This window comes from Cricetulus griseus, chromosome 3, assembly GCF_003668045.3.
Source record: "Cricetulus griseus strain 17A/GY chromosome 3, alternate assembly CriGri-PICRH-1.0, whole genome shotgun sequence".
NCBI classification, from domain to species: domain Eukaryota; kingdom Metazoa; phylum Chordata; class Mammalia; order Rodentia; family Cricetidae; genus Cricetulus; species Cricetulus griseus.
In genome coordinates this window covers 119300833-119317070 of record NC_048596.1, presented here as the reverse complement: position 1 = coordinate 119317070, position 16238 = coordinate 119300833, and the positions used below count along the sequence as shown (strand labels likewise).

The following is a 16238-nucleotide window of genomic DNA, read 5'->3' as shown; positions in this document are numbered from 1 at the left end:
ACCTCAAGACAATGGGTTAAATACATGTTACAATCAAGAGGAAGTAAGTGCAGTGTCATGGTACACATGTATAATTCTGGGAATCAGAACTCTGAGGAAGAGACAGAGGATCATGAGTTCAAGGGCAGAGTAAAAACCTGCCTAAAATTGTTAAAATAACATAGGAATTGCAAGAGCTTCAAGAAATAAGGGGAAGGATTACTAAAAAGTACACTGTAGTGTGTGTGATATAACTTCCTTTGTGCTCAATACAGAGGAAATTAAGAACATGGATTCATATTTGTCCAGATTTGCTTGTATTTAATGCACAGGGACACACAGGAACATTGGTTGGGACTGGTGGTAATAGGAAAAGGACCTTCAGGTGAGGAACAAGTATAGGAAAGACAGTGCTCATACATAAAGATACTGCAAAAAAAGAAGATGGAGGCAAATACAGTATCTTAATAAAGTTTATATATACTTTACATAAGCTTTATATATTATGTATCATATACATAAACTTTATTAAGTTCATATATATAAACTTTATTTTATACATATTACATAAACTTTACTGAGGAATTATGTACATACCATAAAATTGACCCATTTAAATGTACAATGCAATGCTTTTAGTAAATCTCATAAATGGAATAATCATCAGTATAATCCAGTCATAGAGCATTTTATCATCCTGTTGAGATCTTCTGGTCCATTTGCACTTCATCTCTGTCCCTACCACAGGTCTTGGTGACTGCTACACTAATGTCTGTCTGTCTCTACGGCTCTGGGTATACATGGCATTTGATACATATCTTCTCTTTTTTAAAACCTGGCCTTTCTTTGAGGTTCATTTATGCTGCCCCATACATCACTATCCCATTGTCTTTTGTTGTTAGTTGTATCCCACAATAGGGATATGTTATATTTTGACCAAATTATTAGCTCATAGGCATTGTTGTTTTTTCCCACTTCTTGTTGATTAAAAAAAAAACTGATGCTATGAACATTCAAGCACTAGTCTTTGCAAGGTGTATTGGTTTTGAATCACAGGTAAATATATTACCTATACACAATTTTTTTAATATTGCAAAAGATAAATAGCATAGCACATGCAAGCAATCTTCTAAAAAACCAGCAACTATGTGTGTGCATGCTCATATAGAATGATTTCATTCTGTTAAATAATTAAATAAGTACATAAAAAAGATTAGAAGGCAGAAAGCTAAAATGTTAGCAGTGTTGTCTCTGGGTGATGAGATGGTGGATAATTTATGTGTTTGTATGGTTTTCTGTATTTCACTGAATTTTCCACTGTGAATATAAATTACTTTTGTAATCAGAAAAAAGCACACTGTTATTAAGAGTAGAAAAAATCTTTCCCATTCAATTTCTCCAGTGTCTTTACCAGTCTGTCATAGACAGATTTCCCCCACAATAGTGCACAATTAGAGGCAACAGTGCACGAACACCCCAGCCCCTGTGACGTTGGTCACAGCATACTGAACAGCACAGAGTTCCCCAAAATACCAATCAATTGTAAAGACCCTGAGATCAGTTTCCATAGCAACCTGACAAGGGCATGACTCTGTGTGAGCATTACCAGAGCATGGAGATGGCAGAAGGACCGCCTCAGACAGTCCTGGGTTACCAAAGGACCATAGTGTTTAGCCACATGGCAATGGGGTCAAACTTCCCAAGGTTTGAGGAGACCAGTGGCTCTTTAAATGGTGAAATATTTAAATATTAACTGATCATTTGATTGTGGGAGTCTGTGAATTGCAATGTCTACTTACACAGCTGCAAGTAGATGTCATGATTAAGTACTTCTAAGGCTATCATTTAGAGGCCAGTGAGGTGGCTCGGGGAGTAAAGGCACTTGCTACCAAGCCTGATAATATGAGCTTTATGTCCAGGACCCAAACACAAGTTGTCGTCTAACCTCCACACACATACATAGTAGCGTGGTGTGCCCACACATGCACACACAGATAGATAAATATATGGAATTAAAAATAATTTAAAATTTTTCAAATGTCCTTTGAAAGCTAGCTGTTCTTCCTTGGTGCTTATGTCTCATATGGCTTCATCATACTGCTTCACAATTATCCATTTATTCACGTAAGATCCACCCCTTATAAGCAAATATCTCAGTTGTCCAAAGATGGGGAAGGTATAAATCAGGCTAACTTACTGCTAAATAAGATCTACCCCTATTAAACCTATGTAGTTTAAAGTCATGCCTAAAGGCCTCTGGTTTTATGGTGCTATGAGACATATGGTGCTAAAGTTTGTACCCTAGCCTTTTCCTCTTCTCAAAGGCCCCCATCTCCATCCTCCATCCTGCATCAAAAAAGGCCTCATATGCATACATGCCCACATTCAGTCTGTATCTGTACATCCCCTTAACCACACCGCCCTCACATCCCACTCCGCAAAAACCATGGTCCCTCAGCTAACCCTAGCATGCCCATCTGAAGTATATCATTCTCACAGCGAAGAGTCTGAGAGGCTCCTGGAAAGACACCAAGAAGAGCTTTGGTAAGGACAGAGAGGCAGCTAAAGTGCTATCCATGAAAGGTACCAATTACAGGCTCCAGGTGGTCACTTCCTGTGGCTCTTGGACTATGGCGGCTAGAGAGGGTCCCAAGAACTACAGAAGTCTCTCCTTCTAGAGACTAAGAGATACTGGTCTACATTCTTATTAAACTAAGCTTGCCAATCTTGGCACTGTTAATGCTTTGAATCGACTAACTCTTATGTAGTAGAGGATGGAGCATACCACCCATCCTTAGAAAATCATTGTAGTAGACTGTGAACTCCTTCACTTTGCAACAAAGTGTACAGCTCAGAGAAGATGCCCCAAATGGTTAAAGGATGAATCAGTGAACCAGTATCCACTTGTGATCCCCAAAATATTGTTTTTTATAAACTCTGTTCTTAGAGACAGAAGCCAGTATCCTTGCACATGCCAGGTATGTAGTGTATCATGGAGCCCCCAAAGACATTCTTAGAGACTCTATTGTCCTAGCGAGGCTGTGGAATATTAGTAACAAAGACTTCATCACAACATTCTCAAAGTAGTTCTCACCTCTAGAATATAAATGCTGTACCACAGGAGGTATGAGCACTGTCCCCCACCACAAACCATGATGAAACAGGTATCTGCAGAGGTGTGTTGGGTTCTATACAGAGTTAACCTATGTTAAGTCCAGCCTCTCTACTGAATCCACCCAGGTTAGAGAAATCAGGGAGATATTAGCATCCTTAAAGTTACATTTACTTGGACAGAGACTGGCTAGAACACTGCTGATTTGCATGTTCCTTAAACAAATTCAAACATGACTTGTAACAAAAACCACAATACACAATGGCTTCTCCCTCTTCATCTCCATCTATTCATTGTCCCTGCTCTAACCAACTGGATTTTATAAGCTGATAGCCACTGCTCTGTTTTCTTAGTAACACATGGAATCCTTCTTGTACATTCCCACGTTTCTGGTGGTGACATCACCACTCTGAAAGCTTTGTGTATGTTCTTGGCTATGTGCATTTTCCTCAGTTCTAATTTCAGATACAGTGAATAAAAGTGGACTTTTAACATATAAACAAAAGTTATATTTGGATTCCAATAAATTTTAAGAGTATAAAAGGCTCTAAGTCAATGGATGCTGGGTTAAATTTCCTTGTCACAAAAAAGTACAGAGTGGAGGAAAATTATTTGGAAGACTTTTCTGGAGACTACAGTAAGTTACTGAATGTAAGAATAAGTGCATTTCAGAGTTTCTAACAGAAGTGTCATTGTGACATTTTAACTGAAAAATGTTCTCTAGGTTCATCAAGGTGGATATAAACAAGCCTAAGGGGAAAAGAAGTAGAAGTATTGCTATTTTCAGCAAAAATCAAGCATTCTAAAGAGAATACTGCTTGTTTGGAGGCCATTGATGATCTAATTTGCCCTTGGAGTAGCCCACTTCACCAGCTCCAAAGTGTCAAAAATTTAGTTCTGTTTCTATCTCTGAATGTCAAGGTCACACAGAAAGAGATACTAAAAGAGTGACAAAGAACACACTGGTGAAAAGTGAGGAGTGAGCTTCTGAAGCTTGCCAGTAGTACTTTAACTAAACTCTGATAGATTAAATTACCCATGCTATTGAATCAGGGTATAATTATCACCAGGAAACATTTTTTTTCTGCATCACCAACCAAAACAAACAAGATACTTCATTCCCTCCAGTTTTACCACCAACCCTTCTATCACTTTTGATTTCTCCTTTACACATATAGAGGTTAGCCTATGCCCCTGTCCTTGTCACATCGTGTAAAGATATTTTGAACACTCGGTATCCTTGATATTCCCAAAAGGAGCATGGGATAATTGTCTCCATCATCTTTCAGATAAAACAATTGAAAGGTGAAATTCATCTTCCTTGATTTGCACTGACAAGTGGTGCCCATGCCGAGACCAAGATGGTTCCCACTCACACTGGAGCGGGGCTCTTCTTAATCCCTACTTGAGAAGCATAGGCTGGAAGCTGAGAGAAGGCAAAGGGTTACCCAACCATGTGCTTCAACTCTTGGAGGGAAAGACACCCATGCTTTTTGTAATACTTGTTTCCAGAAACTGCCTCCTCCAACCCCTATATAAGATGATGTGGGTGTTCTACAGAGTAACAATAATTATAGTAGGCAGCTCAAGAAATGTCCAATAGGATGTCAAGGACAAAAGAAATTTCACCAGGCAACTACTGGCTGGTGAGCTCCCAGACCCAGCCCAGTCATTCCTCTATAGCCTGTTTCCATCTTCCACCTTATAAATAATTCAGTTTCCTTTTCTCTTAAATATCACAAAACCGAGTTGGAATCTTTATGTGGAGGATTCTGCTGTGTCCTTCTCTCCCTCCTCCCTTCCCCTCCCTCAACAGCACAGGCAACTCCCTAGAGAACGACCTCTCAAAGCTTTAACATTTATTCTTTGACATTTCAGACTATTTGTTAGGCAGCTCTGCCTTCTTGAAATCAAAGTTGGAAAATCTTGCTGAGAGGTCCCGCTTGGCCCTGTCCAAAGGTGACAGGAAGGGTCTGTTAAAACCCAGACACTGGCCTCCTTCCTCACCCAGAGAAACAGGCTGATCCCAACCCATAAACACAGCCTCTCTTCCCCCTTCTCTCTCTTCCCACCTCATCGGCCAATATGTTCCCCAGAGAGCACCCAACACCAAAAGATGCCCCTTGCTAGGAGTCAACAGTGGCTCACTGTGACATGGCATTCAGTGTACCTGTTGAATAGGTTATGCTATATGGAGTGTCAGTAACCCTTTTGTCAACTACTGAGACAAATGCAGAACAAGGAAAATTAACTTACTTACCCAAGTCACTTGCTTAGTGGCACTGCTGAGACTGGGGTTCCCGTCTTCATTTCTGTGTGCTACCAATAGGTGACATCAGTCTGTGAGAGTGGCCCACGTTAGAGCAGACATCTCAAGCTGCTATGTGAAGTGACTTACCATAGGGAGGCCTGAGCCTCCTGTTGGGTTGAGATGTGGGATGTGGTCCTTCGTTGGGATCTTTTACATCAACGGGTCGCTGATGAGACATCCTGCTTACTTCTCTTTTTAAAGCTCCTGATCACATAATAGCCAATGTTCCCTAAGGTATGTGTGTGGAATGTATTAATAGGTGTTAAGTGAAGAATGTCCCATTTTCAATTATGTTGGAAAATTTGCAGAATAAAAAGGCTTATTTACAGCAGGGATTCTCAGAGCCTTTAATATCCTAATGTACACCATGAACCCATAAGAGCCAGATAAACCATGTAATGATCTCTGAAGTTATCTGATGAATCTTTAACATCTGATAGACTTAAGGGGATCATTCTGGAGCCAGTGATGAGCTGCACATGATCTCCAAATCAATTATCTAATAACTGAAATGAGAAAATGATTTTTTTTTTGCAATTTGGGAATTCTAAATTAAGAGAAAGCCATATTGCAGTTGCTGAAGTCTTGCCCAGAAAACTGACCCATTCGTGTGAAATAACAGTTTGTCAAGCAGCTGACCTGATAAAATGATTAAGGTAGCCATTTTGGTCTTCTTCATAACCAAGTTGGCCACTTGACATCAGGGGTGTTAAGCAGCAAATGCCTGTTAGGGTCACAAGAAATGCCAAATTGACTGTCATAAAGTCATCTGTAGATGAGTTAGACTCAGATTCAGAATTTAAAATCTCCTAGCCACGACATTCCGAAATACGATCTATGTTGAAGGTGCTTCCCTCGGTGCCCACTGACTAAGAAAGACCAGACTCCAGGCCTCCCTGATCAACTCTATCAGATTCTTCTCAAGTAAAGGACTTGATCAAAGATGTGGCCCTCTGTTGGGAACATACAGGGAGTGTCACAGGTCCTGGATGTGCCTTCTTGGCCAAGGTACACAACGCACAGGCTGGATTCAGTTAGCATCTAGCCTGTGTTAGAGGATTTCTCAGCTTCCTGTGAATGTTTAGGAAAGGACCCTGGAAGAGACACTTTACTTGGTCTATGGAACATACACTTCAGGTCATGCCTTGATCTTGACATGGGAAGGCAGATCTTGGAGAATACTCCTCTAAGAAAGACTGCCAGTGAGAGAGCTGCTGCAAGCTTGGAAGCCTCCTCCTGCAGAGGCTAAACAATATTATCATCAAACTCAAGGACACTTTAAGTATCTGAGAGTATGAGACTAAGTCATACATATGGATACATATGGCCCTTCTCTCGAGCCATCCACCTTCTCTTTCTCTGAGAAGACCATTTGGGAAGGGGACCAGGATTCATGAATTTTTATCAGCTACTATCACAAGCCTTGCAGAGCAAGAAACACTGTACACATCACAAGGACACACACAGAGCAAAGCTAACATGTGCTCAGAGTAGGAAGGTTGGTGGCTCTTCAAAAGTCTGTAAAAGGAAGCTTGCCAGGTCATATCTGACAGCATTGAAGTCACTTTACCCATCACCAGCCTAGGTCCTTGTCCTTCTCACTGGCAAATGAACTGTGCAATAAAGAGAGGAAAGAAAGTGTCTCTTTAAGGGAAATAGGCCACTTGCTCCAATGCAGTTCCCAAAGGCAGAACCAAGCTTCATTTTGCTGCCATGGTAACAGCATAAAAGTGGCAGGAACAGAGGGAAAGAGTGCTGTAAAAGCAAGCTGTCCCTGCAGGTCTCCACCAAGACCTTCTCTGGTGTTACTTACCAAAGTCTGGCTTGGTGGTGTGTTCTGAGCTGTTATGACACTTTCGAAGCCAGGCCTAGCAGCCACAGTTTTGGAATGCATACCTGTTAGCAGCCTCATTCCTTGCTCCTCAAACTCTCTCCATGGCTGAATGGGGAATCTTGACCACCCATCCTCTGAACCCACAAGTGTCATTTGAGTTTTCTTTTAGTCGAGGGGTAAAGTAAGAGCTCTGTGGTTTGGAATCTCAGAAAATCCAGGGTCCATTCTTTTGGAATATACCACATACACATCTTTACACACTTAAGCTCATCAAAGTTGAGCTCATTGACATTGAAAAGGCTTTGAGGGACTATGATTTGCATAGGGTCATGAGTTAACACAGTGATTATGCAAAGCCCAGGAGTGTTTCTGATCATGTGTAGTAAATTCATGGGTCTCCTAGTACGTAGGCCTGGAAGTCCCAGAAGAGCTGTCAATTATGGCTTTTCCTGCAGTTGTGGCTGCTTTCCAAGAGTTTATAATCCTGCCTTTTGCCTTTACTCCAAAAAGCCCCAAGTCCACCCTGGGCCTGGGCAGAAGGCTTTCCACACAGGTGCCTCTATCAGCATCCTTTATGACCTGGCAGGGTCTATGCACCACAGAGCTCACCATGCACAACTCACTTCTATTTGTCAGAGAAGCCAAGCCTGTCCCCACCAATGGCTTAACCCTAAGATGCCCCTCCTAATTCCCACCCTCAGTTTCCTACAGCCCAGAGCATGCAGAAAATTTGAGCAAAGCTTCAAAGATTCATATCCCCCTGCAACAAGAAGAGACTCGGCAAGGAAGACCGAGCTCTGGCAAGCACACACCAAGATATTTTATGTTAGGGGGAGCCGTTCTCCAGATGGAAAGGGATCACAAAGCAGGTCACAGGTCTTCTACCACCCATGCAGAAATATCTTTCCTGGCCACGTTTTCCTTCAAGGAGAAAACAAGGCCAGGTCACTCTGCAGAGGTTTCACTCACTGTGCACAAAGAGACAGGACCCAAATCCTACCCAAGCAGGCTTCTGAATTCTGATGTCATTTCAGAACCATACCTGCTGTTAATGTATCTCCTTCAAGTCACTTGTGAGTTCAAGTAGGGTTGTAGGAGGGATCTGATTTAGCTCTGAAAATACACTGTCAGAGCTGGGCTGAGGTTCTCTTGGAAAGTGGGAAGCAGATGGGGGCGGTAACCGCGGGATTTCTAGAGGCAAAAAGCAGAACCAGAGCTTTCCAAGGAAACCTGAGGCTGCAAGTAGCTTCATCCACATCAACCAGCCTTAAAGAACAGGAGTAGAATGGGTGGGTAGGAGCAGAGGAGCCCAAGGCCAGCACTGGACACTGCAGATGCGACTCAAAGGTCCAGCAGTTTCCAGTCTGCCTCACATCCTCCCCTGTAAAGCTAAAGAATTTACTCCTGGTCTCCCAGAGGCGCCTCAAGGGAGCTAGGCCTACTCTTCACTATCTCATTTCTTTTTTTTCTTTCTACAACCTTCATTTCACATTTGGCGTCAGAGTCACATTAAACAACTTGTGTGCAAGTCTGGCTTGCAGGAGTCAGCAAGCACCAAAGAAGGATGGCTCTGCTCTGCTTATTCTACGACTACCTTAGCTTAGAAAGCTGTGCTACCATGAACATATCCTGCATTGGTCTGCTCAAGTCTGAGCTCGTTCTGGGAAACCAAACCCTTGCTGGCTGCCTCAAGATTGTATCTGGGACTCCTGATCCTTGCTCCATTCTGGCTTTGGCCTGAAGGAACTGGGATAAATTAGAATTGGAGGAGGTGTCACAGTCTAGCATTTTGCGGCTGCTGTCACACCTACATAAAAGTGGAGGTGGGGATGGAGAACTTGGCAGCAGGGAGGAAATCTAGTACAAGAGAGGAGAGACTGGGAAGTCCAGTGGCCAGCTTCTTAGTTTCCAAGTTGAAGATACCTAGCATCTGTCCTCTTCTTGGATGAGGATAACATGGCAGTTTTAACATATCAGATCTCTGTGCTTGCAGAAGGAATCTAGGGATAGTACCTGCAGGACCATATCTTGAGTTGGATGGTAGCAAGCTATCATGGTGAAGTCTCCAGGAGCAGAAAAAGAGTCTTCTTTGGGTAACAAAAGAGGGACCAAGAGTCCCCTGAGCTCAGGCATACCCTGGTCATAAGCTCCAGAAACCCTGAGTGATTAGTGGAATTTTCTGAGCCTCAGTTTCTCATGGATAGAAAGCTCTGGTTCTGAGTAGGAGCTTCCTATGACAAACAAAGTGATGGTTGTGAATGCTCCATTGTGAGCCTAATTTGGGGTGTTTGGCCCTCAGTCCCATGACCTGGCCACAGGACCTAATGATGCACAACCGCTATAGGCTGTGTCACTTAAAGGTACCCAGCAAAATGATACAGTTGAGTTCCAAAGCCTCCAATACACACAATTGTCACATCTCAAATATCCCTCCAGAATAAAGTTCAGAAAATAACTGGCAAGTATACTGTGCCCACGGTTTATCCAGGCATGAAGCTCCACAGTAAAATATCATATGACCAGACCATATGCTTAAGTCCAAGAAAGCTGCTATGAACATCTGCCAGTGAGCTCTGGACCCTACAGGTGGGGAAACTGCAGCTCTGGCTGGTGATGCTCCTTAGCTCCCCAATCTGGCAGCCTTTCTGGACTGAGCTATGCTCTGGGGCTACCCTGTGCCAGCTCTGCTTGACCCCAAGGTCTAATGGAAAGAATTTTATGGCACTTTAACACCTAGCAGGAAACCAAGGAAATAACAGGCAGGCCTTGAGACCAGATACCCTTTTCCAAACCCAGCAAAGTCCTTTCTCTGCCCAGTCACATTCCTGCACTTCCCTGACCTTCACCATTGTCTCTGCCAATGCCTTTGCGTATCCTCTCAACTCTTATTGGATCTTCTCACTCTTGGTACAGGACCTCAGCTCATACTTCACAATAGAAACTACCATACAAAGACTCCATTTTTTTCTTTTTTCTTTTCTTTTCTTTTTTTTTTCTTTTTTGCACCTGAACCACTAAACAACCCCACAGCTCCATCCTTTCCTCTTGCCTCCTGATACACAAGAAGAGCTCTCACTCTACCTGGCTAATGCTAATGAGCCCCTGTCCCCTCCCATTTTCTCAGAGGTTATTCGCACCCACTATCTTTGTTGTGCATTGGCAGTCTCTGTACATGGGATGACACAAAGATTAAACATCTCTCATGAAAAAACAAAATTCTCCCTTGAATTCACACACTTCTCCTTGGTCCCAAGGATAGTACCAAATACCAGACATTCCTGCCCCAACCCTGATATCCTCAAACTCCTGAGAACACACCAAAATGAAGAGTTAGCGTAACCTCTATCATACACCAGACCACTCCTACAGATGCAGAGTTGCATTGAGGGCAGGAAGGATTCAAGCAGACTTGTGTAGGAAATAACATGAGTGAGGTCATACAGAAAGGCACCAGTTTCACCTTAGCCACCTTGTCAGACATCCCACCTACCTTGGCTTGTTTCTCCTTTGCTTCCCATGTGATGGATCTCCACCAAGCCCCAGTGAGGCTCAGAAAAGGGTCCACATCTACCTGCTATCCTTTCTCCAGCCCTTGTTCTGTTTCTCTTACACATTGCTTGTTCTCCTCCTAAATGGAAGCAAAGTACAGAAGGCATTTTGGCCTTTGTACTTGTGATGGGGACCAAGATCCAAGCTTGGTCAGAGAGAAATGCCAGCTCACCTTGGCTTTTGACTTTCAGTGGGATTCAGGGACTTCTTGTTTTTCTCCACCTTCTGGAAGCCCATGTGAAAAAAGAGCTGAACCAAGGTGAGCATGGATGTGCATATGTCTGTGTATGTGTGTGTGAGTGTCTTTCAGTGATAAGAGAATGGCCTATAATCTCACAGATTAATCTTTTTCTAAGTGCACAGAAAAAAATAGAAAACTACTCCATCCTAGGGAAAACCCCACAGGCTTACTTTCACATCAAAGAGAAAGGCTCCCCCAATCCCTACTCCCAGATCCCTTTGCACATAAGCTCCAAAGAAAATACCTCTACAAGTTTTAGCTTCTCAAACAGTAGAAAACTCCCCAGGTACCAAAGATACCAGTAGCCTAGTAGTGACTGCAGGAATCAAGTTTGAATCTTGCTTCTGCCTATCATGCTGTATGATCTTGGATAAACTGCTGAACCTCTCTGGGTACCTAATAAGATGAAGAAGCACCTCGCTGCAGGAATCTAAGGTACCTGGTGGAGTCTCCATGAGGCCAAGCAATAGGACATATTATAAAACCATCTTGCTAGCAGAACTGTACTAGAAAGTTCCATTAAAAAAGTAATATCAAAGTGGGAAACAAATTGTGGGCAGCCCTGGAATGGCTACATCTTTAATATTCTTTGTAAGACTTCCAAATAAGAGGCCTGATGCAGTCATTTCATTAGAAAATAAAGTGTTTATTAAGAAACTATACACTGAACACTCCTATAAGTCTCTGTGGAAACACAACGCCCCATTGTCATAGCACAAAGTGAAGAAATGGCAGAATAAAAGATGCTGTGATGGATGAAGCCTGGGAGGCTGGAAATGAGGTCATGATTTACAACAATTAAAAACATCATCCTCAAACTTACTCCTTAAAGCCACACTCAGGAGGGAATCTGAACCCAAGGGATCATCTGAGTGTGATGGGGAAAGAGTCCAGCATGGAACCATAGGTAGCAGGGGGAGCAGTGTTGTAAGGGACTGGACATCTACATACCTGGGGGACCCTTGAGAAACCCTGAACCTAAAGTGACACTGTGGAGGCCACTCCAGGTCCTGGGAAAGAACTTGGAAAGCTTCATGCTTATATACCCCATGGACGTATGTACAGCATCAGTGTGGGAACCTGACATGATGAACCATCATCCTCAGGCCCTAGGGAATGTAACCCTTAATTAAGATCTTTAGCACTCAGGTAAATTTGCTAAGTTTTCCCAAACACATATGCTCTGTCTTCCAACTGCTATGAAACACTATACCAGAATGTACTGAGATTTACTAAACCCTATGTTGTCTCAAGAACTGAACTTGGGGAACTCCATATTCTTTCCCATAATAGGGACACCCAGGGAACTGGGAGAGCTGGGCCAAGCCAAAATTCACTCAACCAACATGGCAAAGCTTTCAAGCTCTTCAAATTTGTCTTTCCTATTATGTAAAGGATTATAAACCCCTTCCCTTTCCCCAGAAGGTCAAGTTGAAAATGGGGGAACAACCCCTCTTTGGGAGAGCATGGCTATGGAGTAAGACATGAGTGAAAGCAAGCAAAGTGAACACACATATCGACCAGAGACCAGGATGACAGCCCATCGGTGCCATGAGAGGGGCTGGAGGAGGCCAGGTTTTACTTCTCTTCCCCTTCAGTTCATCTTGACCTTGACATGATGGTTCCACTGGGTTCCAAAAGTTCTCAGAGTCAAGAATAAGTGGAAGTAAGGGGAGAGAGCCAATCCGAGATCATGGGCTAGGAGGAAGGGTCTTGGTCCCTGATTCCCTTGGTCCCTTGTGGTCCTAGTACGATGGCCAATTCACAGGCAAGACCTCCTGTAGCCAATGCTTGTTGGAACTGCAGCTCTAAGGACCCAGGTAGAGCCAGCAAAAACTCTTCCCAAAGAACTTTCTAACATTGCACTCAGTATGAGCCATTCCAGAGAGAAGAAGGAAGGGCCAAGTGTGTCCACCAAAAAAAAATGTATGATTTTTCTCCACACACACACATACACACAAAAATAAAAATAAACCAACAAAATGACTGTCTTCCATTCTTCCCTCCGAGACCTAATCTGTTGCCAATACTTGGGCCTGGCTCCCCTTCCTCTTACCGCGCCGTCTCCACCTCTGCTTAAGAGCCCTCTGTGACTCTTCCCCACTGGAGGTTGCACAGGGCGACGAGATCACTGAGAGGACAGCATGGAGACCCCACGCTTCCAAGCAGGAAAGTGAGAACGGGTTGCGGCTGGACTTCATCAGGCTTTCTTGTGATGGTTGGGTCAAGATAATGGCTAGTGTGTTTAAAATGTAGCTCCTGGTGCTTGGGTTTGTATTCTCTTTATTGGCTCTAAAGATGTTGGTAGGAGCTGCCTCGGAGGCCCGGAGAAAAAGGAACACAGTGATGACTGGAGGGAGGGGGCAACCTGCCAGTGGTCCATGGGAGACATACCCATCTCAGTGGTGGTAAAGGGTGCTGGAGCACTGGTGGCTCATGCAGTTTCTACTTAGCATCCCTGGATCCAAAAAGAACAATACCTAGAGCTTCCAACCTCTCAGAGGGCCCATCCTACCAAGGTGACATCAGAACAAGGAGGTTTAAAAGGAGTTTTTTTTTTTTTAAAAGCCATGACGTCCTTTGCTGAAATAAACATTGACATCCTCAACATAGATGCCATGGTTAAGAGGCTTGGAATGTCCGGAAAGGCTTATTGGATTCAACATAATTTCTCTGAAACCTATAAAAAAACAAAAAGAAAAAAAACAGAAAAACAGAAAAAAGCAAAATAAAGTAAAAACCAAAACCCCCAAAGAAGATCAAAACTAAGAGGGGAAACAGAGAGGGAACTTGAAAGGGGAAAATCTAGAGCTATAGCTACAGATATATATTTATATGGAATAGCCAAAATGAATAGCCAGCAGAAGGGAAGGACAGGGGTTGGGGGTAACTTAAAACAAGTGTGCTTAAAACTCTATTTTGCTGGGGCCTTCACTGAGCCGAGAAAGGAGAGTGAGCATTTACATTACATTGAGAGTTTGACTTAGGACTGTCATGGAAGAGGTAGAGCAGACTCATCTAAGGGATGAGTCATATTTCTGGGAGGAAGAAACCCTGTCAATGAGCTACTGGGGAGGTGGGCAAAGGGTTGTGTGTGTGCACACTAGTATTCCCAGAGGAGGTGGGAAAGAAGGCTCAACTTTACCAGAACAACATCATTAGGGGTCTAATTCTAAGAAATAAATTCTTACCACTCTCATCTACACAGAGGTAAGGAATGCTATACTCTCAAGCCTACGCTTGCTTTCTCGTTGACTTTTCAAGGCTTAGAAAATGACAGCTGAAAACTCGACCTTCCCATAATTCCATGGTCTTACAGGGGCTAGAGACATTATGAAGGAGTACATAGCATAGTTGGCCACAAGGTCATGAGCTGCCTCGAGAACAGAAAACTTCCATGACAGCTTGGTTCCTCTCTGGCCATATATCTAAGGACAGAATAGGATGTCCAGAGACATGGGTATTCCTAATCAAATTCCAGAAAAAGATTGCTCAAGCAATCCCAGATTGTAAAAAGGCCTATGGAGAGCAGGTAAACAAAGAAACATCACCATTCTACAAAAGCCGTGTGTGTGTGTGTGTGTGTGTGTGTGTGTGTGTGTGTGTGTGTGTGTGTGTGTGTATAGAGGGCACAATGGTCCCAAGAGTATTGGGCATACATGATGGGGAGAGAGTAAAACAGAGTTCAACTGTGTTGAGACTTCCCCTACTCTCCCTGAATAGGACATAGTATGGTCAAAGCAGGGATGAATCATTTTGGCTGTTTTGTTACATCTGTCTTCAGGTAGTGAGATCAGTTTATAAAAACAGAGGGTATCTCCCTTATGCGTGGTATGTTAAAAGGAGTGTCAGTTTTCCATGAACTGTGATAGTTGTTCTGTGCTAAACCCCAAGCAGGGGATCTCACATGCCACATGGGAGGACAGGATGTCCAGAAGTCTGGGCAGCCTTCCGAGAATGTTTATGATACCATTGTTTCTATTTAGGCCATGGCCCCTCTCTTGTTTTCCTACATCCCTCATCTTAGCCTAAAGAAGCATCCTCCTCTGAAAGAGATCCTTCTCACTCAAGGGACTTGAGTACTAATCCAAATCTGGACACCTAGCCTAAACCTAGTCTTCTGAGACACATGGGAACTTATGGGTCTTTGGGTCTCAAGAATCAAAACCAGTAGGGGAGGGGTCTTTACTTCATACAAAGATGTCAAAGGAGGCAACTCACCATGTGACCTCGGGTAAGACACATCCCCACTCTGGACCTCAGGTTCCTCATATATATAGTGAGTTGATGGGACTAGATGATCTCTATTGTCCTTCAAGTTTAATATCCCATGATTGTCTAGGTTTGAAAAGACCCCTGGCAGAAGAGGCAGACATGGGGGCATTATTAAATGTCAGTATTAAACCCCAAGTGCAAAACCTTGGGGGATTTTTCTTAAAAGCACAATGCCAAAAACAGAATCAAGTGCTCCCAGCGCCTGTATCCACACTGCTTTGCCTGATTCATTTTATGTATAAAATCTAATCATTTTCCTGAGTATCACACAGTGGCATTATCAAATTCATCAAGTTGGGAGTCAGGGAAGAAATATTTGCCATCACCATGAATTTTTCCCAATCATTTTTCTAACCTGATTGCCCATCAGTCATTCCCTTTATTAGGTTTAACACCCCCAAACTATTCCCATTGTAAATATCCTGTGTACCATTTCTGACTTGGAGTGGAAGAGTTTTATGACTTGGGAGATGATTCTGCTGGGCACTAGATCCCCTTTCTGGCTTTGTATCCCACAGAAAAAACATGTCCAAGAGGGAAGTGATGTGATGGGGGTGAGGATGAGATAGAGGGGATGGCTCCTTCCAATCTCTCCTGTCATTACGAGGGTTAAAAACCTTTGGAACAGCAGAAGTTACAGTTTCCATGGAGATTCTAGGGCTACAGGACTCAGGAAGGTGATGTCATTGCAGTTCCTGAGAGATCTCTCCTCTAGAGACCAGGCAACATCCATGGGCTCAGGAATGCTCCATGTCAGATCCTATACAAACCAGGGCCAAACCTGCCTCAGTCCCTGCCAAGGTCCCTAAAGCTGCCTCTGTAAACATGAACATTTTCCCATATGAGCTAGGATTTGAAGTTTGTTTTCTCTGGAACTCTGTCCTGGGTGGAGCCTTTCCAAGATTCTAAAAGTTGAAGCTCGATAACGTGAGAGGCA

The 16238-nt window shown here is 43.3% G+C and overlaps 1 protein-coding gene across 7 annotated transcripts in view; it reads right to left on the bottom strand.

The window, feature by feature from the left end:
* Positions 1-16238, bottom strand: part of Ntrk3 (neurotrophic receptor tyrosine kinase 3) — a 368787-nt gene that overhangs the window by 88155 nt on the left and 264394 nt on the right. For 2 of the 7 annotated variants that reach the window (XM_027408170.2, XM_035441378.1), the window contains 2 exons: positions 15248-15382; positions 13588-13706 (listed from right to left, as the gene is read on the bottom strand). The exons of 4 other annotated variants lie outside the window; for them this stretch is intronic. In XM_027408170.2, coding sequence (XP_027263971.1) covers positions 13588-13706; positions 15248-15382 — 254 coding nt within the window. Of the gene's footprint in view, positions 1-13587; positions 13707-15247; positions 15383-16238 lie in introns of those variants that run through there. One more of the 7 variants, XM_035441379.1, reaches the window with a different exon arrangement.